Raw genomic sequence first — 25,659 nt, 5'->3', positions numbered from 1 at the left:
CAGCTCCGCAGAGCTTTTGTAAAGACCCGCTGGGCACGGTTCTCCGGGGCTGTAGCCTTGCTCATATCAAACACGCCTCTGAAATAACGCACGAGGCCACCTGAGCTCTGTCACCTGGCTGTCCTCATCACAGCTCTCCCATCAATGCACAGCAGAGCTGGAGCTTGGACCTGGGGACCTCGTACCCAAACTTCAGGGATTTGCACTCAAAACCCTGCCGATAACCCTGGCCACGAGCACGTTGGTTGCTGCTGGGCTTCTTCTGCCTGGGCTGCAGCCCAGGCTCCCCTGGTCCAGGGGTGAGCACCCCAAAGCCTCGTGGGCATCACCTAAAGCCAGAGAATCCGCTACAGAGAGCGGGGATCGTGTCGGTTTCACGCAAACATGATGGAGGAGGTGCCCAGAGCTGGGGGAGGGCTCGCGCTCTGTCCTTGGGCGACAATGATAATCAGGGAGATTTATATACGGGAAAGGGCAGGGGGGAACCGCAGGGAGATTAAGAAGGTGTTTTGTGAGCAGGTGAGGTGGGTTTCGTCCTAAGAGTTCGGTGCAATAATTTAAAAAAAAAAAGTTGTGGTTTCTGGGCTGCTCCTCATGGAGGGGTGTGAGGCTGTGTTTCCTGCGCACCCTTTGGCTGTTGCCTCACGTAAATTGCAAATTATGAAAAAAAAAACCAAACACAAACACAAGGGCTTTCCCTCACCCCCAGGAGCAGCGTACCAGGCTTGCAGCCTGCACGGCACCCAAGCAATGCAGCAGCGTGGGGAGGTGACACCACGGGGAGGTGACACCACTGCAGTGGCCACAGCAGCGGCCACCGCAGCCCCTCCGGACCCCTCTCCGGATACCACGAGCTCCTCTCCGAGGGCAGGAAGGTTATCCCGAGCGAGCCCCCAGCCGAGCCGAGGGACAAATCTGACACAGATCTGCCTTTAACAGCTCCAGTGATAAAAATGCCAGTTTATTGGAAACACATGGAGTATTTATAGGGGACATCAAAGCGGGAAGGAGGTTTACATAGCAACAGGCCAGATTGAGCAGAAGGCATCTGCTTTTTCGGCAGCCATGGGGCTCTCATGAGGCACAATAAATTGGCGGCACACTGGCCCTTTCATTCCCTCCTTTGGGGAAAGCAAAGGTTGGCAAAACAAAATATAACCACATGCCCAGCCATGTAAAACATGACAGGAATGGGAGCGTCGGGTTACACGCTGCGCGCCTGCACCCGAGCCGGCAGCGCTCGCCGCCGAGAGCGGCGACAGCAGCCCTGAAGGGCACCACGGTTCCTGCTCGTCTCTTCTCACCCCTGGCTTCCCCCTTCCCTGGATCTAACCCTGGTGGGAAGGGGAAGAAGCCCAGAGGCTGCTGAGCATGAGCGTTAGCCTGGCTCAGCTCCCCACGTGGCTCAGTTTCCCAGCGAGGAACAGGATCTGGTCCCTCCGCGCCTGGTTCCCGTAGGTCGGGATAAGGGGGATGCAGCTGGGGTGCTTTGATTTGCACGTGTCCTGACACTGAAAAATCCATAGTGGGAAGGACGGGGCTGATTGTGCTCGGAGGAGACCACCCTGCTTTGGTAGGGTGCCTGGCAATTCGGGTGGTCCTGGGTGCACGGCACCGGGGCAGCTTTCGTTTCAGCCAGGGAGCCTGGCCGATGGCTGAGCCACCCGCGGCTCCAGCTTCCCAGGCTGCAGTACCTTGGCTTAATTAACCTCCCGAACACTCGCCTGCTGTTCTGCAAAAATCTAATGAGGCAGCGCTGGCCACGGAGCTGCAGGAGGGACGGGTGACGCTGGGGGTGCCCCGTGCACGGCCAGCTCCAGAAGCAGCTTTGCCAGCTGTGTTTGGACAGCTTTTTGGGTTTGTTGGGGTTTCTTTTTCTGCTGTGGCTCCAGCTGCATTTCATGGCTTTCTGCAGCCCCCTCCCTTACCTCTCCCCCCATAGCTCCCTCACTGCTGCAATGAGCAGCCAGCCCCAGCCCACCCAGCGCTGCCCTCCCTACCGGCAGGGGATCCCCCTTAGCACCAAAAATAATAATAATAAAAAAAGGCAAAACTCTGTTTTCTGCCCCAGAAGCAGCTTCTGCAAAGCCTTCCCAGCCCCTACCTGCTTTCCTCCGGCAGCATCAGAACCACCTGCAGGGCACTTTGGGGCAGAAAGAGAGCAAAACCACATCCTGCTGCTGCAGGTAGGGTGGGAGCAGCAGGGACTCACCTCAAGGCAGCCTCAGAAAGGGTTAACAAAGCCAGTGTGTGCTGGATACTGGGTGTTCACAGGCCTAGAGGCAGAGGGGCCTGGGGAAAGATGATAAATAGCTGGGGATGTCCTCTCCCCTCCACTAATACTAACTGAGCCCAGCTGGGGAGCGGCATTAGCAACTTCCTATTCATCATTTTCAGCTGGCGTTGTCACATCTTGTAAATCACCAAAGCCCTGGCTCCGTCCTCGGTCCTGGGTCCTCGCACACATCGCTTCCCCGTGGCTGGGGCATCCTGGTCCTAGGAGCGTGGGGACGCTTCCCCCCGGCGTGCTGCTCGCTTCTATTTATTGCCTGCGTGCTCGGATAACCCGACGTTTATTTACGTGGTAAGGGACCAGGCTCCTCTGTTAGGAGCCTGCTCGCTGCCCCTGAGGTTTTCTGCAGCCCCTGCTTCTTGCCTTGCCCCCAAAGTGTTGGGCAGGAGCTGTGAGCACCCCGAGGTGGGGATTTGGGGGGCTCCGGGGTGGCCCTGCAGCCCCTCCCAAGCAGCGCTGATGGCCAAGCTCTTCCTTAGAGCTCCTGATAGCCACACGCCATCGAGCGCATTCGCCTGCTTCCAAAATCAGGATTTCCAGAACTTTTCTGGCTCTCGGTCTCCTTCCATGCAGCCAGGTGCTCGCCCAGGGCTGCGTTGTGTTGGCCACCCGACCGTCACCCTGCTAAAGAGCCCCAGACCTGGGCACCCGCTCAGTGGGGTCGCCAAAAGCGCTACGGGATTAACCCAGCGGCTCAAGGGGCAGCCGAACGCAGGTACCTGGGAGGGCCGAGGGACGCGGGGACGGCCTGGAAGATGGGCTGGAAATAAACCTGGAGGAAGCAGAGCACGGGACACGGCGGCCTTTACCTGCCACGTCGTGCCTCTGCCTTGTAAGGGCTTGATGGAGAAGGCTCGCGTTGAAAGCCGGAGCGCCGTGCGGTCACCGGCCCCGACCGCCTCCCTCCACGCGCTGCGATCCATCTTCTTTATAGCAAGGATCCGGAGCCAGCACCATCTGCGGCACCAGAAATACAATTACTGCAGGGGGGGGGAAGCCCCTCTCCTTCCAAATTTCATCGAGGCTTCGCAAAGCAACCCTAAATTACCCCTCGCACACCAGGGACCTGGCGCGGCACCATCTCTCTTTATGTACAATTACGGCTGTGGGATTAGCAAGTCTAATTTTCTGCCCCTTCTTCTGTGCCATGCACGGTGCTTCCCCCCCTTGAAAAAAAAAAAAAAAGGAGAAATTGAAATTGATCTCTGGCCATCTGTAATTTAATCAGAAAAGCTGCTCTCTTTGGGTTTATTTTTTATTTTTTTTAACCCTCTGGTCCTACATTAAAAAGGATGGGGCTGGGAGGGGCTGGAGGGCATCGCTGGGGGCTGCCGAAGTCGCTTGCGGAGCCTTGTGAGGGCTCTGCCCATGGCCCTGCCCCACAGAAACCCCTGCCCCAGGGGCTCTTCCCCGCTTTGGTCCTGAAGCCTCAAACTGGGCTGCAAAAAACATGTTCCAGATCTGTAACCCAAAAGTTTTTCGGCCTAAAGCTGCTGCTCCATGAGCAGAAATGAGACAGAAATGGCTTGTAAGGAACGCGCACGGGTCCTTGATTGGCTGTGCAGGGCTGGTGTCCACTTTACGTGCACGGTGTTTGTGAAAATGAGATTCCGTTAAGGAAGGGAATGAAATCCAGAGTTCGATTTTTATTTTACTTTCAAAGATATCTTTTCCCAGCACCCCTTGTTAGTCCTCGTGCCATTGTGCTGCTTCATGGATAAGTCAGATTATGGTCTCGGTGCGTACTCATGGTAAATCCCAGTGCAATTCCCAGGTCTGGAGCCTGTGCTGGCACCAGGAGGCTGCTCAGCCCGCTCCGACATCACGCTGGAGACCTCTTGGCTCAGGGCTGGCCGCGCTGCCAGGGGCTTCGCAACCTCATCGCCGCTTGGAGGCTCAAAGTGGCCTCCGAGCTGGCTTCTGCATCCCGCAGATCATCGCCTTTGCTGTGCGCGCAGGAGCTGCACCGATCCCAGCCCGCCCGCCTGCCCAGCAGCCGCAATCACACAGCCGCAGCGATGTAAATCACGGTTTGAGCCCAGCCTTGTCCCAGCAGCATGGCTGGAGAATTGCCCATGCTCCTGGAAGCAGCTAGCTAGGATGGCTGGGACATGGGGATCCCAGTATCCCAAAAACGCAGGCACCCCTGGGCTTCCCCGTGCTCCCCAGTGCTACCCCATGGATGGACCATGTCTTCCCTTGGGCCAGCAGAGGGAACTCAGCACATGGCATCAGGGAAGGGCTGCTGGGAGGGATGGACACCCTAAATATCACCGGTCGCACTAGATATCACCAGACTCCCCCCACCCAGACCTCTCCCAAACGCCCCACGTCCCCGCAGCCGTGCCCTGATGCGGGGCAGGAGCTGCACTCGGCCGTGACCCAGCCCTGACCGCGGCGAGGCGGTCCGGGGTGAGCAGAGCCCGGCCGCGGGTTTAAATCAACGCCCTCCACTTCCCTTCCATGCTGAGTTATTGCGCCCTGGTTTTGTGATGGAGATGACCGGGCAGTGAGGGATGAGTGACCTGGGCCAGACCACCGGGCTCGGCGCTCCCGGACGGACCCTGAGCGAGGGGTGAAAGATCAGGGCTTCCCTCCAGCCCCTTGCCGGCCCCCCCACCTGCGCGGATGCTCCTGGGCGTCAGCCGTGATTTAGTGTCTTCGGGTTCAGCGGGAGAGCGAGCGATGCTCCGCTGCAGCAAGAGCTGCTCTTGGCAGCGCGTCCGCGGGCCCCCGTGGTGCCTCCTTCTTCATCCGCTGGCTTCTCGGCCTCCGAGGCCGGCCTCCCTCCCTGCCTCGGGCAGAGGATGGGTTTGAGGAACGGGTTCCCGGGCAGCGAGGCTCGGGGATGTGCGGAGGATGTCGTGGTGCTGGGGAGGATGCCCGCGCACCTGGCAGGATGCCGTGGCACCTGGGAGGAAGGATGCTGTCCCGGCTGGGATGGTTCCGCCACATCTGGGAGGGCACCTGGGAGGATGCCGGCGCTTCTGTGCGCGAACTTCTTCGAATAAATACGAAGAGGAAAAAAAAATCCGCCGGCCCTTCCCACCCCTGCCCGCCGCCTTCTCCCACCCGCGCGTCCCCGCTCCCAAGCCCGGTCCCCGCAGCCTCTTCCCGCAGCCTCCGGCATCCCCTTGCGGCAGCCGGCGGCTCTGCAAAGCCCGGGGGGGGGGCAGCAAAAGGCTCTGCAAGGACTCACCCCCACGCTGTCACCCCACCGAACGCCCCACGCGTGACACGCTCCGCGCTCGCCCACGCCGCGGAGGCGCGGAGGGTGAAAAGCCACCGGCAAACGGGCCGAGGCCGGCACCGGAGACCTCGTCCTTACGCAACCGGCTCAGTGCCCGCTGCGTGCGCCATGCGGGAGATTATGGCCCGGGGTGCCCCGGCTAACTCGCTAAGCCCCAAATCTGCTCCTGGCATCCTCCCGAGATCTGGCAGGAAGGCTGCGGGAAGGGTGACACCGCGGTGACACCGCGCCGGCCCTGCCGTCCTGTTGGAGCAGAGGGGCGCAGCTCGGCGCGGGGCACCCCGAAGTGAAAGGGGTGGCTTTGGGGGCAGTAGAGGCTGCCCCCGGGCTGGGACGGGGCTGGCGATGGCACCCAAGGGCTCAGGGGGGTCCTGGCCCCCTGCAGGGGTGGGCAGGGCAGGGGGACATGGGGCTTGGGAGGACCCCGTGGGCACAGAGCCCAGACCCAGCGTCGGAGCGGGGATGAGCGCAGCAGAGGAGACAGCTGGGATCCTTCTTCTGCTCCCTCCGGTCACACAGAAGGGCACGAGCAAAGGGACCTTTGGGACTCTGCCTTAGCGGCTGCTTTAAATGGAGAGCGTGGCCTTCCGTGATCCGCTGTGGGACCCAGCAAACTCCTGCTTTTGAGCTTTTTTTTTTTTTTTTTTTTGCATTTTTCCATGAGAACGGCTGATCCGGAGGCAGAGCGCGCCCTTTCCTGGATCTCACAGCTGTCCTCATGCCATAGAAAACACTTAAGACCAAGCAAAAAAAAAAAAAAAAAATTAATAAATCACGATAAGAGAAGCAGCCGGGCTGCATGGGAAGCTCAGGGAAGAAGTTTTGCAGCTCCTCAGCCAGCGGCTGCCCCGACGGCTCAGCAATGCAGTGCCCCGAGAAGGAGGTGGGCTGGAGACACGGCTCTGCCACACCACCCGGGAGGGGATTATAGGGGATTAATTAATGCACCAGCAGACATTGGGTTAGCCTGCAAAGAAGCAGCAGCTCCCAAGGCTTACCCCGTCCGCAAATTCACCTGTGTATTAAGGCAGCTGGGAGGGGGCTCTGGGGTTTTTTGCTGGGGCTGGTTGGGGTCGCTGAGGCAGTGGCACCCTCCTGAGCTGAGGTGGGTAAAAATACAGCCCTGGGTTCGCAGCAGCTCCTCGGCTAAGGATCCTAAATCCTGCCCAAGCAGCCCTGATCCTGCTCAGGGTGGATGGAGCCATTTTAAGCAACGGTTTAAATTAAGATGTCTTGACTTGCTGAGCCCGTGGCAACGCACAAGTTGTCACAGCTTAGGTGCGCAAAGGCTCTCCCCGATCCAAGGCAGAAGCCTCTTCCCCACCAAAAGGGCAGGGGCAATTTCCTGCTGGCTCTGGAGCCTCGCAGGGATTTTCTTCCTGGGGGGAGCCGGGATGGTCCCCAGCCAAGGGGGGACTCGTGGCAAAGGTCTGCGCAGCCCCAGGTAAGGTCAGGGTGCGGAGGGAAGAGCATCCCTCACCCCCACGGTCTGCTGTAGGATTTTGAGGAGGGATGGGAGAATTTAATGGGATTGCTAAGGCTTTTTACCCCCCTCGCAGCTCCAATCGATTAATGGTTGGCTTCCACTTCCAAGCACAAAGCTTTCATTGCTGCAGCCTGCCAATTGCCCCAGACCCAGGAGCTGCGATGGGCGCCCTGGGCTGCTCCAGCCTGGCTCCTGCTCTCCTGCGAGCGGCTTGGCTGCAGTGAGCAGAGCTGTGTCTGCTCATTGCCCCTCTCCTGCTGCCACCAGTGGCTTTTGCAGCTGCTTTCATGTGGTCCAGTAGAGCAGAGGCTGCTGTGCGGCCGACTTGTTTCTCCCCCTTCTCGGCCGCATCCTTTGCCCCGGCTGCTTTGCTTGTGCCTCCTCGCTTGCCCTGCCCAGCGGTGTCAGGATCTGCTCCCTGCCCAGCAGCTGGGCTCCCATTGCAAGCACGGGGCTGGGGAGAGGATGGGAACCGCGGCATCGCAGCCGCCCCACGGCCCCTTCCCACGCCCCGCTCTGTGTCTGCGCAGCGGGGAGTGAGCGCGTGGCGAGCGCTCGCGGTCCCACCAAGCCAGCAGACGCGGCCGGCCCCTAGCAGGGCTCGGTGCCGAGCAGGACTCGCTGCCCGGGCCGGATGACAGATGACCGTGGAAGAGGAGAATGTGCTGCAGCCTCCGACCCTGAGCTGTACTACGAGGAGGAGGATGAGTCAAGCGCAGAGTCCGAGCCCTCAGACACCTGCAGCATCCTCTCCGACGACTCCGTCTACCCCTGCTCCGAGCTCCCTGCCGAGACCGGCGGTGCCGAGGACCTGAGCCTCTACCAGTGCTGCCTCAGGAACGATGCCAAGCTGGTGCGGGAGAGGCTGGAGCGTGGGGTGAGCAGGAGGGAGGCCACGGAGCTGGACATCAACGGCAGGGTGAGTGGCTGGGGGAGGAGCGGAGAGGGTGTCCTGGGAATGGGCAAACTGAAGGCTGGTGGCTGCTGAAGGAGGTTGAGCAGGGGGCAGAGCCCGGGATGAGACCCCAGAGCCTTGGGATGGGTGATCTGGGGCTCCTGGGGTGGCATGGATCCGCAGAGCAGAACCTCAGCCTCCTTCCCATCCTGGGCCCCTTGGGTTTGGGGTGGGGAGGGCGGTGGTGGTCCCGCTCTGAGCGCTGTCCCCTCCAGAACGGGCTGATGGTCGCCTGCTGCAAGGGTTTCGTGGACATCGTGCCTTTGCTGCGACAGTGCCCGCACGTCGATGTCAACCAGCAGGACAAGGAGGGGAACACGGCGCTCATGATGGCAGCACAGGCAGGTAGGTACCCCTCATGCCTGCTGCAGGACCCCTCCCGAAGGGCCAGAGCCCCCATCCTTCCCCTCTACAACCCCAGAGACGAGCAGTCAGGAAAGACAAGGGTCCACAGCAAAGTGACCTGCCCTGTACAACCTTATGGCTTATGTCAGCGCAGTCTTAAAAACGATTAAATTGTGCAAGAGCGGAGATTCTTACAGAAATGTTCCCTTCCTGCCTGAGCAGCAGAACTCAGCCAGACCCTCCGCTTGGTCAGCCCAACAGCTCACCAAAAAAAAAAGCTGAGTGAGCCTCACAGGTTTACACCAGCAAAAGGCCTGAGCAGTAAATTCCACTTTCGGGGACCGAACCTTCTGTTCCAATCCCGCAGTTTTCTCTTAGTGGAACGGTTCTGCTCCCCCAGGGCAATCCCGGGCTGAAGAACCGCAGAGGGAGTGCGCGGCTGTGGGATCGTGCATTATTCCTGCTTCCTTGTTTGTTGCTAGAATTGGTGATTTTTTTAAATTTTTTTTCTGTTGGATTCTTTCCTGCGCTATCTGCTTGAAGCAGCTGGCGAGCCAGCACCGTGCTCTGCATGCTGTCATCCAGGCTCTTGCAAAACAAACCAGAAGGGGTTAGGTCCAGCTCCCCCCCGACCTTGCCCCACGTTTGCTTTTGGGGATGCGCTCACCAAGCCCTTTCTACAAGCGGGCACTGACAATTAGCCCTCATTAACCACCAAAGCGCTAACGTGGCTTCTCTGCTGCCAAGGACACATCACGATAGTCAACTACCTCCTGAACTACTACCCGGCGCTGGACGTGGACAGGCGCGACGGCCGGGGGCTGACGGCGCTGATGAAGGCGGCGGTGCAGGGGCAGCAGGACTGCGTGGCCGCCCTGCTGCTGGCGGGTGAGCGTCCCCGGGACGTGGCGGAGCTGGAGCTCTGATGCCTTCGGGCGTCCTCTCTGGTTCTTGAGGCTCTGGTCGGAAAGTTAAGAGCTTGCACTGATGTTTTGGGTTGGCGGGGGGGGGACACCAGGGTGTCACCGCTGCCCTGGGGTATTGCGGCACCAATATCCCAACTTGGACAGCCCAAAGCTGCCTGGCCGTGCCACGGCTTTGCAGAGCCCTTCCCAGCAGGGCAGGGGCTCTGAGCCCTTCCCTGCAGCTCCTCTGCCCCTGACCAGGCTGTCCGTCAGTCCGGCACGCTGTCCGACAGTCCGTCCAGTGCCAGCCTGGGCCGTGGTGACACCTGCTGGTCACTGCCCCCAAACGCTGAGCTGTGAACACGCTCAAATATATATTTTTTTGGATGAACCACGGGTTCTTATTTTGATTTTTGTGCTGCCTCGTGCGTGCACCCTGAGCTCTGGGGGTGATTTTGGGGGCGGAGCGGGGACACCGCGGTGACATTCTTTGCGCCCCGGTGTTGCCAGGAGCGGACCTGCAGGCAGTGGATCCCATCAAAGGGAAGACGGCCAGGGAGTGGGCAGCCTTCACCGGCCGCTTCGAGACGACCGTTCGCATCCGGAGCCTCCTGCGGCGCCCGCGGGCCGAGCAGTTCGGCACCCGCTACCTGCCCGAGTGGCCAGCGCTGGCCGGGCTGGTGGCCAAAGCCCTGAGCCCCAAATCCCGGAGCCAGAGGCTGTCGGAGAAGATCCGCTCCCTCTTCACCTTCCGCTTCCCTCGCGACCCCGAGGAGGACGGCGTGATGGACCACATGGTGAGGATGACCACCGCCCTCGCCAGCCCCTTCGTGGCCACCGCTTGCCAAACCGTCTGCCCCGACAGCCCCCCCGAGGTGGGCAAACGCCGGCTGTCGGTGCCGGAGATCCTCCAGCAGCACGTGCCAGATGCGGGCACCGCCAGCCCCGTGGCCGGGGCAGCCTCGTGCAACGGCCAGGCGGTGTCGGAGATCCGGCTCCTGCCGCCGCGCTGTCCCCAAAGCCGCCTCCTGGGCTTCCTGCCCCGGCGGCTGCTGCTGCTGCACGGGAACAGCATCTTCCCCGGGGAGCACGTCCCGAAAATCAAGCTGACCAAGGCCTCCTCGCCGCCGGCCAGCAGGAGGGAGTGGAGGCGTCGTGCCAGGGACAAGGAGCTGCTGCAGCCGCCCAAGTGGAGGTACAAGGAGCTGCAGGAGGAGAAGAGAGCCGCCAAGGAAGCAGGGAACGAGAAGAAAAGGGAGAAAGGGGGAAAGGGACCCTAAGGTGGGAGGTATCGGGGCGAGCGCCCCAACCGCCCTTGGGACCTGCTCGGTGGCTTTGGCAGGGGATGTGCCCAGCTCCCTGCTCCCTGCCCACCCCCTCGTCATCCCGCGCCTTGGCTCTGCCCGGCCCCATGGTGCTGGGGGGGATCCTGCCCTCTGCCAGGAGCCGGAGCAGGGTGGGGGCAGAAGGGGCTCCCTTCTGTTCTTTTTTTTACCTCTTTGATCTTACGGAGATCTTGATCTTGCGGAGTGTGGCGGAACGTGACTGTGCAAATTAAAGTGGAAGCAGTTGCCATGTTAACGGGATTGATTTAATGAATAAACCCCAGGGCTGCTTGTCGGGCTGGCAGCGAAGCCTCACCCGTGCTGCGAACATCTCCCAGCCAGGGAAGCCCAACTGCCCTGGTGGCATCGACCTCCCTGCTCCTGCTTTATTTCAGGGTGCAGGTGGACACCGGGACCCCTCACCTTGCACCCATGGGGACCCCTGGTGCCCCCCAGCACCTGCTCCCCTTTGTGGCCCCTCTGTGCAGTTACTTTTTTGCTGGGTGCAGGGCAGCCGGTGCATTCCCCAGCACCACGTGCGGGGATGGCAGCGAGCTCGAGTTTGCCGTCGCACTGCAGCCACCCAGATGTGGTTAAAGCAGGATATTTTCCCCATGCAGCTCTTGATTCGTGCACCAGAATGGCTTGAGTGAGGGTTTGGGCAGCTGGAGCCCACTCGGAGCCAGCACAGAGCTGCGAACAAAAGCGAGGGGCCGTGGGGTCTTCACCCTGTGCAGGCTTGGGGGCGGCAGGGACAGTCCTGGCTCTGCTCCCTGTGCACATCGCGGGTCCCCGGCAGCGGTGTCTGAGTCACGGGGCTGCTGCTGGGGGTGTAAATATTTCAAGTTCCTCTTAAAAATGACTCGACTTGACCCTGCGGGAATGCGGGGAGGTGAAATCCGGATCCTGAGCAGCCCTCGCTGCCTCCTGCAGCTTGCAGGCGGGGAGGGTTTGGTCGCAGGGAGAGCAACTTGCAGCAAGAGGCACTCGAAACACTTAATCTCCTGGTAATAAAAAACCTTTCCCTGTGGGCAGGCAGAACCTGCAACCCGGAGCTGAGCCCATCATGGCCCCATTCTCTGGGGGGCACAAAGCCACCCGCTCCCCCCAGCCCTCCCCAGTTTGGGGTTGGGACTGTGCCTCGCAGGGGCACCAGAAGGTCTGCGCCGAGGCACGGACGGATGCAGGGGGAAGGCGCCGCCACCTCCCTCTTGTTCCCCCCCCAAGCCTTGGCTCGCGCCGGGCTCCCCGCGCCGCCTTCCTCCGGTGCCAGCTTCTGCCGCGGCTCGCAGATGAGCCGGGGGCGGACGTGCACGGAGAGACCTTGGCTCGTGCCACGCTCCTGCCGCACAGGGGACGGGGACAGCCAGGGACAGCGGAGGATGGAGGCTTGTGTCCCCTCGGTGAGACCCGCAGGGGTGGCTGGCTGCGATCCGGTGGGGGCACGGGCTGCTCCGCTCTGCCATAAGCGGCCGGAATGATTTAATGAATTTTTTTATTTTTTTTTTGGCTCGGAGGTGGGAGTGGTTGGGGAGCTTGCGCCATCGTGCTGGCGGCACTGCCCCGGCGCGGCCGGCACCGCGAGCACCCATCCCGCTCTGATTCAGCGCGGGGCTGGCACCCCGAGAGCCCGGCACGAAGCGCGGCGGGTGGGAGGCATCGGCCTCCTGCTGCACCACGAGCTGGGGGTGGCCCCGAGCTGTGTGAAGGCGAGGAAATATTCGGGTCAGGGCAAAGGCTTGGTGCTCCTGGGTTCGGCTCTGCTGCTGCCGAGCTCGGCATCGCCGCGGTTTGTCCGCCTGTAGAGGCGGGCAGCACCGGTGCATGGGAGCCGGGCACAAGTCCTCTTCTCCCCTCTCCTTGCTGCTCAGCCTCCATCTCCCAGCCCTTTCTCATCCCGGTGCTGGAAATCACTCAGAACCATCCTTGCCCTGCTGAAATCCTGGTGGCAGACCTCAGCTGTCGAAACCCCCCTTGGTCCGCCTGTCGTTACAGCCGGTCCCGGTCTCGGGATGAATATTCCCGAATTCTCCTTCAGCTCCAGCGCGAGGCGCGCGAGCCTTCCCCTGCAGTGGGGTTCGAGCCCTGCCCTCCTTGCAGCAGCAGCACTGCTGGCAGTGACGGATCAGCCGTCCCCAGGGCTCCCACGCGCTCTCCCTCCTGCCCCTGCGCTCCTCAAGCCGCTGCACCGTGGGAACAGGGACACACAGCGGCTTCTGAAAGTTTTTTAAAATCTCTTTAATTTCCCCCAGTGGAGATCACGGTTAAAAACAAATCCAGGTTCCCAGCGCGGAAGAGAGCAGCGCCTGAAGCAGAGCCCTTGCTGCAAACTGCGCATCCTGTGCCCGGCTGCTGAGGGCAAAATTCGGGGCCGCTGCCCCCACCTCGAGGCCCCCCCCCCCCCCGGGAGGGGCTGGCGGCTGCAATCTGCGCCGGGGCAGAGATGGTCACGGCGATAGGGCGGCTGCAGCACAGACTTCCTCCGGCAGACAGCGGCTGCTATCTGATGGAAACTGCCCGTTTCCCATGCGTGGACGCCGGCTCCGCAAAAATTCCTCCCGCCTCCGCCGCGGGCAAGGTCACGCACGAAGGCTCCGCGCGTTTGATCCTGGTTTTGTGCTCTTGTTTGTCTCACTTCCTCCGTCGAGGGTGATCGGGGAGATAGCGGAGGAACCTCGGGCAGGACCTCAAAGCTCCACGGCCGAGCTCTGCCGCCAGTGCCCAGGCGGGGAGGCCGCGGCGGCTCCGGGAAGGGTCGTGCTGCAATTTTGGGCTCCTGATGCAATTGGGGTTTGTGATGAAACGGGGAACGGCGAGGGAAATCAGGCCACGTAGCTCGGTTAGGAAAGAGGATGCGACGCCAGCCCCGGTGCTGCCGGCTGCATCCACGTGAGCTGCTCGAGGTGTCTGGAAGGAGCAGCTGGGGGAAAGCTGGGGCTGGGGGTGCTGGGGAGGAGGTGGGGGGGGACAGACACAGGACCCCATCCAGGGTGGCTGAAACTGCAACCCCGGGGCAGCAAAAGGGGAAGCGCCGTTTCCGCTGCCCGCAGTGGGGTTGGCTCCGTGCGCCCCACGCCGTGGGAACGGCACCACCGCGGGTGTCCCAGCGCAGCTGGGCGGTCTCGAGGATGGTGGCACGTGGGAGACGTGCCCGTGGGTCCCTTTGTCCCAGCCCTGCAGAGAAGGCTGAGCACCCCTTGGTGCAGTGCTCCTTGCGCTCCAAAAGTCCTACTGGGGACAGCACTGGACAGCTGGGAAGCCCCTTTGGTCCCCCGTAATGTTCCCATTCCCACAGGGGACAAGCACCAGTGCAGTGGGAGAGGTGGCCCAGTGCTCTAACGCTAACCCACAGCATCCTCCCTACCCCTGGTACCCCCATATAAACCCCACAAATTGAGCAGCTGCGACTCTGCCGGGTGCAGGAGCCTTTGGGTGCTCTGGACCTGGCAGGGTGCAGCCCCAAGACCTCATCTGGACTCAAAAGTCAGGAAAATTTGGGGAAGCAGCTGGTGAGGGACAGGGGCGGGAGGAGCGGGACGAGGGAGAGCAACCAGGATGGAGCTGGGGCCCGGTGTGCGGGAGGAAGGGAGGCTGGATGGGGATGTGTGCTCAGCAATAGGAAATGCTTTATTAGCTGGGAGTGGTGGAGAAAAGCCAGGCAGGAAGAGGCAGTAATAAGAAACATTTTTGTGACTTCTCCCACATCCAGACCACAGAGCGTTCGCCAGGCGGCCGCGTCGGGGCAGCGGGGCCGGGACGGGAGCCGAGCCTCTCCGGGGTCCTGGGAGCAGCCCCATGAGGCTCCCCAGGGTGCAGGGCACGGCCGGGAGCGTCCCTGGCTGAGCCTGGTGTGGGACACGGGGGGGGCCACGGCCAGGAAGCCTCCCCAGGAGCAGCAGCACAGCCGGGCAGCACCCACGGGGCCGGTGCGGATGCTGTAGGTGAGTCGCAAAGCGCCGCGCGCTCTCGGGGTTCAGCCGTGGGGAAGCTGCAGGGAGCGGAGCCGCGTGGGACCCCCACCTCCGTGGGGCCGGGCCCCCCAGCCTGGCTCTGCCTTCCGCTCCCGGGGGTCCCCGTCTTCTTTCCTCAAAGTTTCCATCACCTTTTAACTCCCAGGGCAGCTGCTGCCAAGCACAGGGCAGGGGCTGATCTCTGCCGAACATCTCCAGGCTCGGAGATCGGCCGGTTTCCCTCTGGATTTTCACCAGCCTGGCCAAAATCAGGAGCTGGCCCCATTCCCATTGCATTCAGTGGGACACCAGGGTTTATGTCAGGGTAGCAGATGCTGGAAGCTGGATTTTGGGAACATAAATCTGGATTTACAGCAGCGTAGCTGAGAGCAGGACCTGCCCCCGGGCCCTCGGCAAAGAGCTAAAATAATATACAGCTGCTAACAAGACCCTGAGCTGATGAGAGGGCTGGGAAATGGAGGACAGGGGTGCATCTTTAAAAGGCATGAGTTACAGTGAGGGAAAGTTCAAACCGCAGCAGCCGGGCTGGAGGCGAGGCACGGTGCAGTGCCTCACACTGCCTGCAAGCACGGCTTCTGCTGGGCAAAACCCGGTGCGAGGGCCGGGGCAGGAAACCTCTCCTGCACTGCTGCGTGCAAGGAGATGCGTGCAAGGCTGGCATCGCGTTCCTGTTTCTCTTATTAATGTGTCTGAGCTGGTTTTGCTGCTCTCTGCGTGCGTCTTATGGCGCAGCAACCCCCGTTGGTGCAAGGGGCCGGGGTGCGCAGCCTGTCCCCGCGGGTCCCCGCTGTGCCTGAACTTCGCCTCCATCCTTCCTGCGCCGTTTGGAAAACCTTCCTCCTGTAGGAGATCAGGTTTGCTCAGCTGGAAGCGTGCAAGCGTGGCCACGGGGCGCTGCAGCCCCGTTTCTGCCCGGGCACCCAGCGGGTCCGGGCTTTCCCGCTGGCTCCTGTCCCCAGTGCCGCTTCCCGAGCAGCCCCTTGGCCTCTGCCTCCATTCCGGGGCAGGGAAATTCCTCTTCTCCAGGCTGGGTCTTGCTCAAGACTTTCCCAACCGCAGGGACTTCCATCTTTTCAGCCCCTCCAGTGCAGAAGGCTATTAGTGCTACAGCCGCTGCCTGGCCAGGGATGCTCCTGCCCAAGCCTAACCCCCCCCCAAACCCCAAGGGTGGATTTGTCCCATTTTTTTTCCTCCCCCTGTGGCCGAAGCTGCTGCAAATCCCCAGGGATGACAGGACGTAAAGCTGTGGGGTGACTCGCTGCCAGCCCTTTGGGGCTGGAGGTGCTGCTGTGGACCCCCAGGGGGTGCGAACGCTGCAGCTGGGCCGTGTGCGTTGAAATGGGAAGGAATTGGGGGGGCGTCGGGGCTGGGGCTGGTTTTGACCCATTGCAGATGCGTCCCGGGATATTTCTGACCCTGGGCCTCTACAGCTCGGTGCTGGGGACGGCTCTGGGTTAGGGTTTGCTTTGCTTGCGAGCCGTGCAAGTTTGTCTCGTGTGCAGTGAAGTTTTAGGTGAGGTCCGGAGCATTTTGTGTTGAATGGCAAAAACCCCGCAGGCCTCTGACAAGGCAGGGTTTTGCTTGGTGGCTTCCTGGAAGCGCCTCCAAGGAGGGGATTCACTGCACGGGAGTCTCAGCTCCCATCTAAAAGAGACGCACTCCCTAGCACTCCAAATTCCGAGGTAATCAACATGCCTAGGAGCATCCCTGGGGCTCACAAACCGGGAGCTGAACAGCTCCAGCTGAATTTATTTCCCAAACCCCATCCTTGGAGGGTTGACCCCGTGCTAGCCGAGGGACCGGCCGGTGAGGAGCGCTGCGAGCGGCCAGGCACCACTCCTGCCGGGGCGGATCCTGCTCTCATGACAGCTCTGAGTTCGGGTCACCGTTTCCTCTCCACGAGCTACAACAAAGTGAGCTATTTTGGGGAGGAAAAGCCCATTTTATGCTGCGCAGTGGCCGGAGCCGTCGCAGCTCTGCCCGGGACGGCCACGTCCGTGTGCCTTTCAGCGCGCCGTGCTTGCGTGACTGCCTTTCCCCATCAAGGCCAGAATCTAAACAATCTTGATTCCTGTCCTGGCTGCCATGGGCAGGGCTCCTTGAATTGCAGGAAACGGCGACTTCGGCATGTTTATATTGGGAATCGCGGGCGACGGAGAAGGGAGCGAGGTGGGGCTGGGGAGCCAGGGCCCGGCCTCGTGGGAAGGGAACGCGCGGCGGTGCCGCGAGGGGCTTGGCCAAAATTTCCTCCTTTTACGAGGAGCTATTGAAAAAATAAAAATCATCATAACAAAAAATAAAAAATCACGGCCAAACCTTCCCCAAAGGCGCAGCTGGGGAATTCTTGGCTGCCCGCAGTGACTCCGCTTGTGTCATTGATAAGCTCTGTACAAAAGCCCCCTCCCGGATTGCAGCCAGCCGCCGGGGCGGCTCCGGCTGCAGCAGGGACCTGGGGGTGCGCAGCGGGGCGTGAGGGCTTCCAGCCCCATCCCGCGGACCTCCAGCCCCACCGGTGTCAGTGGGACACGCCGAGGTACGACCTGTGGGGATGGGGGAGGCTGTGGGGGCCTCGTGGCCGTGGCGATGCCCCCTTCCTAGCCCAATTCTTGAGCGCTGTGGGGCTGTACGGGGCGTCCCGGCATCCCGCCGGCTCCGCATGCGTCTGCAGCCATCCCGGGGAACTGCTCGCAGGAAGGGCTGCAACCGGGACGTCCGGAGCCGAATTCCACTTGCAAGCAGCACATCCTACCTCGCGCCGCTGCCCTCCCTCCCCGTCGGACACCGCGTCCCGCTGCTTCCTTCCCAAAGCCACCGCGCGGCTGCGCCCACGTTTCGCCCGGCCGCCAGCCCCGGGATGTTGGGGGTGCCCAGGGCTGTGGCTGCCACTGTCACCCCTTTTTTTTTTCTGCAGGAAAATGTCCCAAGAAGCCTGTGGCGGGGCCATGCTGGCGCTGCTGACCTTCTCCCTTGGCCTTGCTGCCGGTGAGTAGCAAAACAGAGCAGAAAATGAAGCTGGGGCCGTGCCCGACGCCTTCCGCCACGCGCGGGGCGGTTAAAATAAACTCGTGGCTGTTTGGAAACTTAATCGCTTGCTCTGCTCAAAATAAACGGCTGCAGGACGTAGCTCCGGGGAGGTGTTGCTGGTGGTGGGGAGCAGCAAGGAGCTGCTCGTGGTCCCAGGAGAGAGCCGGGGGGACCCAGGATGGATCCAAGCTGGGATCGCCCCCTGTGCCTGCTCTGGGCAGGGGGCACGTGGAGCCCCCGAGCAGCACCAGGGATGGTCCCCAGCCCATGCCACCAAGCACAGGTCACCAGCATGGGGCCGAGGGGGGCTGCGTGCGGCCGGCCGGCCGTCTGTCTGTCCCCTTGCCACCGTCCGTCTGGCTGCCCTCGTGCTGAACTTGCTGGTTCCAGGAGGGATATTTTCTGCGCCAAAGGGCAGAGCTAAATCGGGAGGCGGGAGCGCAGCCGCCCTCTGGCCCCGCAGCGAGGGGCTGCATATTCGGTGCCTGGATCCCAAAACACAGCACCCCCAGAGTCCAGCTCTGGCTCCAAAGCTCCCTGGGGCTCCACGGGCAGGATGCGACCCCCGGGCTGTGCGCTGCGAGCTAGGGCAGCCCAGTTTGTTGTTACAGCCCATGGGATGGATGCGTTTTCCCTGCACATCCCCTCTGCTGCCTCCTGGTGGTCCCAGGCTGGTTCAAGGGTCTTGAGCATAGATCCCGTTGACCCCAAAGCCACCAGCATCCCCGAGACGGGTGGCCGCTGTCCCCGAGCGGCGCGTCCCAGCCCCGTGGCACAATGCGCGCTGTCTTCGTGCCCGCAGACGAGCTGCTGTGCGTGTGCAACATGCCGCACTGCAGCGTGCCCACCTGCACGGGCAAGGTGTGCTTCGTCAGCAAGCGGCGGGAGGACGGGAGGATCACCCAGCACCGGGGCTGCTTCTCCAACAACCTGCTGGAGAACTGCCGCCCGCACGTGATGGAGCAGTACGGCACCAGGTGCTGCAACTCCAGCATGTGCAACGCCGAGCTGGAGATCTACCTGCCAGGTACGGGAACCCGCGGCTGCCCCCGCCTCGCCTCTGGGCTGCCACCCTTCCCTTTGAGGAGTCAGGGGGAGAGGGGCAGAGCTTTTCAAGGGGGTGGAGACGTGTTTGGGTCTCGAGATAATCCCTCTCCTCTCTCGGCATTGCCAGGGTCCCCCTTTGCAATGCAGGATGGGGCCAGCGAGGTGCCCCCAGTGCCCCTCCTTGGGCTGTGCCCGCGGAGCTGCCACCCATGGGGGTGACCCCAATGCAGAGCCCCCCTCCCATGCCCAAGCCCCAAAACCTCCCCAGGTCCAAGTCCAAGCCCCACCTTCATTCCCCCACCCATCGTTTCCCCTCCACCAGGAGAAGAAGCCCTGGAGAAGGCGCCGTCCCTGTCCAACCTCCTCCTGATGATCTTCGTCCCGCTGCTCGCGCTCCTCGTCCTCGCGGCGCTCACGGCGCTCTTCTTCTGGAAGCTGGCCCAGCACCGCCGCGAGAGGCTCCTCTTCAAGCACAGCGACCTGGGAGACACGGACCTCATGCTGAAGGCCTCCCTGGTGGGAGACAGCACGCTGGAGGTGGGTGGGCTCCAAGGGGGACCCCAGCTGTCCCCAAAGGCGGGGGACGTGCTGTGCGGGGTGGCCACCGAGCTCACCCGCTGCCTTGGCTCCGCAGGACCTGCTGAACGACGACTGCACCACGGGCAGCGGCTCGGGGCTGCCCTTCCTCGTCCAGCGGACGGTGGCTCGGCAGATCACCCTCGTGGAGTGCGTGGGTGAGGACAGCAGGGCCCAGAGCCCTTTCCCGCAGCCGCCAGCGATGGCACCGCGATGCCAAACCCACGGGGAGGTGTTGGACCCAAGCCTTGTAGCCAAAATCCTGTAGAGACCCCAGTCCTCGGGGTGGGTGGCACTTGCCCGAGGTCAGCCCACCCTGATATAAAGGGCCCTGCATCGCCCCGTTGCTATTCCCCACCGGGAGCTGGGTTTATCCCGCTGGGACGGGGACGGGGTTGGGATCCCTTGGGGTCCGGAGGGGCCGTGTGACGCGGTGCCGTGGCTGCGGCAGGCAAAGGGCGCTACGGCGAGGTGTGGCGAGGCGTGTGGCACGGGGAGAACGTGGCCGTGAAGATCTTCTCCTCCCGGGACGAGCAGTCGTGGTTCCGTGAGACGGAGATCTACAACACCGTCCTCCTCCGGCACGACAACATCCTGGGTGAGCGGGGGGCCGGGGGGCTGGGGACGGCGGCGCGGCAGCTCCGTGACCCCGCTCCTCTCCCCACCCAGGCTTCATCGCCTCCGACATGACGTCGAGGAACTCCAGCACCCAGCTCTGGCTCATCACCCACTACCACGAGAACGGCTCGCTCTACGACTACCTGCAGAGGACGGCCCTGGACGTGGAGACCTGCCTGGGGCTGGCGGCCTCCATCATCTGCGGCCTCGTCCACCTCCACGTGGAGATCTTCGGCACCCAGGGCAAGCCCGCCATCGCCCACCGCGACCTGAAGAGCAGGAACATCCTGGTGAAAAGCAACCGGCAGTGCTGCATCGCCGACCTGGGTGAGACCCCGCTCCCCCCGGGGGACGCGGCGGCGATGCCGGCGTGCTTCTGACCGCCGTCCGTCCATCCGTCTGTCCGCCCAGGGCTGGCCGTCATGCACTCCCAAGGCAGCGACTACCTGGACATCGGCACCAACCCGCGGGTGGGCACCAAGCGCTACATGGCCCCCGAGGTGCTGAGCGAGCAGATCCGCACCGACTGCTTCGAGTCCTACAAGAAGACGGACATCTGGGCCTACGGGCTGGTGCTCTGGGAGATCACCCGGCGGACGGCGGTGAACGGTGAGCGGTGCCGCGGGCTCCAGCCCTCCGCGGGGAGGCTCTGCCTCCGCTCCCTCCTTCCCTCCTCCTCCTTCTTTTTTTTTTTTTTTTCCTTTTTCTTTTTTTTTTTTTTTCCCCCCTTCGCCCAGAAGATTAGCTGTAAATTATAAACACTGTAATCTAGTGTCAGCACCCGGCTCCCTGATTAAAGGGCCCATTAGACTCAATCAGCGTTCTGTTTGTTCAGTGCTGATTAGAAAACAAGCAGCATCCAGCGCTGCCTGGAAGCTGGCCACGGCCGGGACCTCCGGCCACGGGGCTTTGCTCGGGGACGGGGGCAGAGCTGGGGACCCCCGCAGAGGAGGCTCCTCGCCCCAGCCAGCGCCGCTCAGCACCACCGGCATAGTCCATTAGCGGCATTAATTAAATGGTGGGCGCTGGAGGGTGAAGCAGCAGGTCCCCCCCAGGCGCAGTCTGGTCGGGATAATCTCATTTACTGCCCTGGGGCTCCTTCAGATTAAACATTTACTCCGAATTACCGTGGCCATGTGCAGGGGACGACCTTCAGCCGCCAGCTTTAACCCTTGCAGGGACCCTGGGCATGCGTGCACAGCCCCAGGGCACCGAGGAGCCGGGTTGGGGCTTGGGGTCGCCAGTACCCCAGGGGTACGCGGGGCTGTGGGGTGCTTGGGGCAGCCTGGGGGGAGGTAAAACCCCATGGACGCACAGCCATATGGAGGCACTAAGCAAGGATTAGCAGGGCCAGCTGGCGGGCTCGCCATGGCTGCGGGGTGGTATCGGGGCTGGATTTGTTGCTGGAGCCCCCATCAGGGTTGGAGATGGTGCTGGGCCCCCCCCTTGCATTTCTGAGACGTCCCAGCAAGTGTCCCGTGATGCATCCAGTGCTGGGGCCGGAGCAGTGCACCCCAACACAGGGCTGTGTCCGTGCCACCCCGGGGACAGGCACATGTGGCAGCCTGGGCACCCCGTAGCCCCCGTTACCATTCCCCGTGCCCCCCGCTCTAAGTGCCCTGGAAGCGGGGACGTTGCCACTGCCCGGCCCCGTGCGGGACCGGGGATGCATCCCGCACCCCGGCCACGCTCACGGCGCCCGCCCGCAGGCATCGTGGAGGAGTACCGGCCGCCCTTCTTCGACGTGGTGCCCAGCGACCCCAGCTTCGAGGACATGAAGAAGGTGGTGTGCGTCGACCAGCAGACCCCCGTGATCCCCAACCGCCTCTTCTCCGATTCGGTGAGGCTTCGGCGAGGGCTCGGCGGCCTCTTGGGAACCGCAGCTTCGGGGTCCCCCGGCTGCAAAGCGCCCATGTAGGGGCCATGAGCTCCTGGTGGCAGCGGGGGCGAGGACGGACGGAACCCGGGACCCCCACCCTAAAGCTTTTGCAAACCCTGGGGGAGGTGGGGGGAGCCTGGGGAGGTGGGGGGAGCCCTGGCGTCACCCAAAGCGCGGCACTGACTTCCCCCAGAGGCTCAGAACCACTGGGTGCGGGTGCCGCATGCAGCTCCCCGCTCTCCCTCCTTGTCTGCCCCCCCTAGGTTTTGTCTGCCCTGGCTAAGGTGATGAAGGAGTGCTGGTACCAGAGCCCCTCGGCGCGGCTCACGGCCCTGCGGATCAAAAAGACACTGAAGAAGCTGCACCACTCCCTGGACAAACCCAAGCAGGAGTGCTGAGCACCGGGCTGCAGACCCCTTCCCCGCGGCCCCTTGGCTTTTCCCACCCCAGTGGCTTCTAAATTCGCAAGGGAGAAAAAAAAAAAAAAAAGGAAAAAAAAAATAACAAGCAAGAAATCTTCCAGCCCATTTATAAAAATATCCCCCGGAGCCGAAACTTGATGCTGGCTGGGGAACACAGCGGGCAGCCTGCGCCCGGCGCCATCCCACCCCGCAGCCCCCTGCCCGGCCGGATCCAACCCCGTGCTGTGCCCCAACGGGGCAGCACCAGGAATTCCCCGTCGGGAGCCGGCACGGCGCTGGGTTTGGGGTTTTGCTGGAAAAGGCTGGTCCCGGGGCGCTTCGGGGCTGCGTGCCCAGGCGCTTGGAGCTGCGCGTCCTGGGAGTCCCGCAGAGCCACGGGAAGGTGCTGGGGGTTGAGACTGCTGGGGCCCGATCCTTCACCCGACGAGCAGCCGGCGCTTCTGCTTTCCAAGCTGTTTGGGTGTTTTCTCAGCGTTTTGGTGTTTTCCAGGCATTTTCATACATTCTGCGGCCGGCTCCTGCTCGTTCCCTGTTCGGGTCAGGGACTACTCACGGCCTAGCCCAGGACATTCAACAGAACAAGACGCGTACCCTTATTATTTAATTATTAAGATTTAATATATTTAATAAAGCATAAAGCTATTTTATCGCTTCACAGCTGCACAGCCTCCCCCACCAGGCACTGAGGAGGGGACCCCACGGCCCGGAGCTTGTGCATGGCTTAATTTATTGCTTCGACACGGGTGTAGCTGTCGTGTATCGGTCCCGCGCGCTCGGATCCCGCAATAAACCTCGCTCCAGCCTCTCCGCAACCCTCTCCCTGCGACCGCCCGAGCTCGGGGCTGCCGGCCCTCGTGCTTCTAGGAATTTGCACCAAAAAAAAAAAAAATAGAGGACCCCGAGATGCCAAGAAAGCGCAGACAACAAAGGCCAGGTCTTGTTTGCGTGCGCGGGAAATCGCGGCGCTGACATTGTTCAGGCAGGATAGCCCGGGCGCCTTATCGCAGCGGGTGCGCAGGAGGTTCCTGCTGATAGCCCGGGGGAGCGCGAAAACGCCCCCGAAGATGAAAGAGGAACTTGCTCGGAAGAGCTCGGCTGACATGGGGATTTTTTTCCGGCTCAGCCCCGTGCGGGATGTTGACCTGGCCTGGGACACAACACGCGCCCGGCGCACGCTGACACCGCAGGCGCAGCCCGCGGCGGGTGCCCTGCTCCCAGTTAGCAGCTGGGAGGAACTGGTCAGCAAAGGGCGGCTCTTGGAAGTGGGGCGCGGGCCGGGCGTTGGGGTGCTGAGCCAAGGGGTCCTGCATGGGTACGGATCAGTCCCCGGCAGGCGGGAGCTGCACCGGGTCTGCAGCACGCAGCGCCCTGCCGGCCCTGTATTGCACCGCTGCATGCGCTGCACGCTGTGCATGCACTGCACACGCACCGCACACGCACCGCACACGCACCGCACACGCACCACAGTGCACAGCCGTGCAGGTGGCTCAGCACTGGCATCCCCAAGCCCTACCAGCACACACGTGTACGCCCCTGTGCGCACGCATGCACATGCACGCACTCACATGCATACGTGTGTATGCACACATGCACACGCATACATATGTGCACATCCATGTATGCATGCACACACGTGTGCATGCACGTACATGTGTACAAGCATACATGCATTTAGATGCATGTTCACATGGATACATGCACACACATGTTCGTGCATACATGCACATGCATGCACACATGCACACATGTGCATACACAAGCACGTACACACATGCACATACATGCACACATGCATGTGTCTTAGTGCACAGCACACATACATGCAATAAGCATGCATGCACATGTGCACATGTATGGATGCACACAAGCACGCACGTCTGCATACACGTGCACGCATGTATGCACACAAACACACAAGTATACACATGCACACATGCTTATGCATGCACACACATACACATGCACACACATGCATGCACACGTGTGTGCAAATGTATACACAGGCAAGTACATGTGTGCATGCACACACACGTATACACATACGCATGCACACGCATATGCACGTGAATGCACACATATGCATGCACACACTTATACACACGCACCTTTGAACACACAATTTGCACACACACATGTACGCACCCATGTTCACACACATTCGCACACATGCACACACACATGCAAACACGCACAAACATGCTTGCACACACGCACAGACACGTTTACACACGTTAGCACACACGCACACACATGCGTGCACACATGCAAACACATTCGCACACGTTTGCACACACCTCCACACGTGCGCACACACACACACACACACACACACACACCCCCTCGAGGAGGGGGGCGAATGTCACGACGGACAGACAGACCACAACAGACCCCAACCCCAGCCCCTTCCCAGCCCCCCCAGCTGACCTCATGCCCCCCCCCCATAGCCCATCTCTCCCCCCGGGGCCTCCCCTTTGGTTTTCCTCCCCCCCAAGCCCCCCTAATATGCTCCCCCAGACCCCCAGTTCCCTCCCCAGCCCCCCCAGCACCCCTCAGCCCTCCCAGATCCTCTTTTCAGCCCCCCCAGCTCCCCTGAGCCCCCCCCAGCCTCCCCAAGCCCCCTCCTCAGCCCCCCAGTTCCCCCACTACCCCTCCAGCCCCCCAGTTACCCCCTCCCAGTTCCCCCACTACCCCCCAGCCCCCCAGTTCCCCCCTCCCAGTTCCCCCACTACCCCCCCAGCCCCCCCAGCCCCCCAGCTCTCCCCTCCCAGTTCCCCCACTACCCCCCCACCCCCCCAGTTCCCCCCTCCCAGTGTCCCCCACTACCCCCTCCAGCCCCCCCAGCTCCCCTCACCCCCCCATCTCTCCCCCTAGATCCCCTTTTCACCCCCCCAAGCTCCCTTGAGCCCCCCCCAGCCTCCCCAGGGCCCCTCCTCAGCCCCCCAGTTCCCCCACTACCCCCCCCAACCCCCCCAGCCCCCCAGTTCCCCCCTCCCAGTTCTCCCAGTTCCCCCCCAGCCCCCCAGTTCCCCCCTCCCACTTCCCCCACTTCCCCCCCAGTTCCCCCTTCCCAGTGTCCCCCACTACCCCCCTAGTCCCCCAGTTTCCCCCCTCCCAGTTCCCCCACTACTCCCCCAGCCCCCCCAGCCCTCCAGTTCCCCCCTCCCAGTTCTCCCAGTTCCCCCCCAGCCCCCCAGTTCCCCCACTACCCCCCACTACCCCCCCAGCCCCACAGTTCCCCCTTCCCAGTGTCCCCCACTACCCCCCTAGTCCCCCAGTTTCCCCCCTCCCAGTTCCCCCACTACCCCCCACTACCCCCCCAGCCCCCCAGTTCCCCCACTACCCCCCCAGCCCCCCAGTTCCCCCCTCCCAGTTCCCTCACTACCCCCCCAGCCCCCCAGTTCCCTCCTCCCAGTGTCCCCCACTACCCCCCCCAGCCCCCCAGTTACCCCCTCCCAGTTCCCCCACTACCCCCCCTGCCCCCCCAGCCCCCCAGTTACCCCCTCCCAGTTCCCCCACTAACCCCCAGCCCCCCAGTTCCCCCTTCCCAGTGTCCCCCACTACCC

General features: G+C 62.3%; 2 protein-coding genes and 1 long non-coding RNA gene across 5 annotated transcripts; 2 read left to right on the top strand and 1 right to left on the bottom strand.

The window, feature by feature from the left end:
* Window positions 1–385: 385 nt before the first annotated feature.
* ANKRD33 (ankyrin repeat domain 33) lies at window positions 386–10,807 on the top strand. Of its 2 annotated transcripts, XM_080570773.1 has the most exons (5): window positions 386–1,454; window positions 7,560–7,948; window positions 8,200–8,329; window positions 9,077–9,217; window positions 9,745–10,807. In XM_080570773.1, the coding sequence occupies exons 2-5, from the start codon at window positions 7,664–7,666 to the stop codon at window positions 10,512–10,514; spliced, it is 1,326 nt and encodes a 441-aa protein (XP_080426899.1). In that variant the 5' UTR covers window positions 386–1,454; window positions 7,560–7,663; the 3' UTR covers window positions 10,515–10,807. The 2 variants fall into 2 exon arrangements, with proteins under 2 accessions (XP_080426899.1, XP_080426898.1); XM_080570772.1 differs by lacking the exon at window positions 386–1,454 and having other exon boundaries at window positions 6,295–7,948.
* A 2,199-nt stretch (window positions 10,808–13,006) lies between these two features.
* ACVRL1 (activin A receptor like type 1) lies at window positions 13,007–22,901 on the top strand. Of its 2 annotated transcripts, XM_080570770.1 has the most exons (11): window positions 13,007–13,137; window positions 14,269–14,500; window positions 17,442–17,512; window positions 18,357–18,581; window positions 18,924–19,138; window positions 19,236–19,335; window positions 19,629–19,775; window positions 19,847–20,122; window positions 20,207–20,404; window positions 21,505–21,635; window positions 21,938–22,901. In XM_080570770.1, exons 3-11 carry the CDS (start codon window positions 17,446–17,448, stop codon window positions 22,070–22,072), a joined length of 1,494 nt encoding a protein of 497 aa, XP_080426896.1. In that variant the 5' UTR covers window positions 13,007–13,137; window positions 14,269–14,500; window positions 17,442–17,445; the 3' UTR covers window positions 22,073–22,901. The 2 variants fall into 2 exon arrangements, with proteins under 2 accessions (XP_080426896.1, XP_080426897.1); XM_080570771.1 differs by lacking the exon at window positions 13,007–13,137 and having other exon boundaries at window positions 14,149–14,500.
* On the bottom strand, window positions 22,103–24,525 carry LOC308184078. Its single transcript, XR_013942571.1, has 2 exons — window positions 24,186–24,525; window positions 22,103–23,895 (listed from the first exon to the last, which is right to left on the bottom strand). It is a non-coding gene; the product is annotated as an uncharacterized lncRNA (long non-coding RNA).
* Window positions 24,526–25,659: the final 1,134 nt, after the last annotated feature.

The sequence above is a fragment of the Anser brachyrhynchus genome (assembly GCF_964034855.1).
Source record: "Anser brachyrhynchus genome assembly, chromosome: 29".
In the NCBI taxonomy this organism is placed as follows: Eukaryota; Metazoa; Chordata; class Aves; order Anseriformes; family Anatidae; genus Anser; species Anser brachyrhynchus.
The sequence above is the reverse complement of the archived record's forward strand: the minus strand, read 5'-3'. Positions and strand labels throughout refer to the sequence as shown.

Excerpts from the sequence above, each read along its gene's own strand:
- ANKRD33 (XM_080570773.1), top strand. The coding sequence starts at position 7,664 with ATGACAGATGACCGTGGAAGAGGAGAATGTGCTGCAGCCTCCGACCCT. Across the intron at positions 7,949-8,199 it reads AGCTGGACATCAACGGCAGG|AACGGGCTGATGGTCGCCTG; the intron begins GTGAGTGGCTGG and ends TGTCCCCTCCAG. Across the intron at positions 8,330-9,076 it reads CATGATGGCAGCACAGGCAG|GACACATCACGATAGTCAAC; the intron begins GTAGGTACCCCT and ends TCTGCTGCCAAG.
- ACVRL1 (XM_080570770.1), top strand. The coding sequence starts at position 17,446 with ATGTCCCAAGAAGCCTGTGGCGGGGCCATGCTGGCGCTGCTGACCTTC. Across the intron at positions 19,336-19,628 it reads CACCCTCGTGGAGTGCGTGG|GCAAAGGGCGCTACGGCGAG; the intron begins GTGAGGACAGCA and ends TGGCTGCGGCAG. Across the intron at positions 20,405-21,504 it reads CCGGCGGACGGCGGTGAACG|GCATCGTGGAGGAGTACCGG; the intron begins GTGAGCGGTGCC and ends GCCCGCCCGCAG.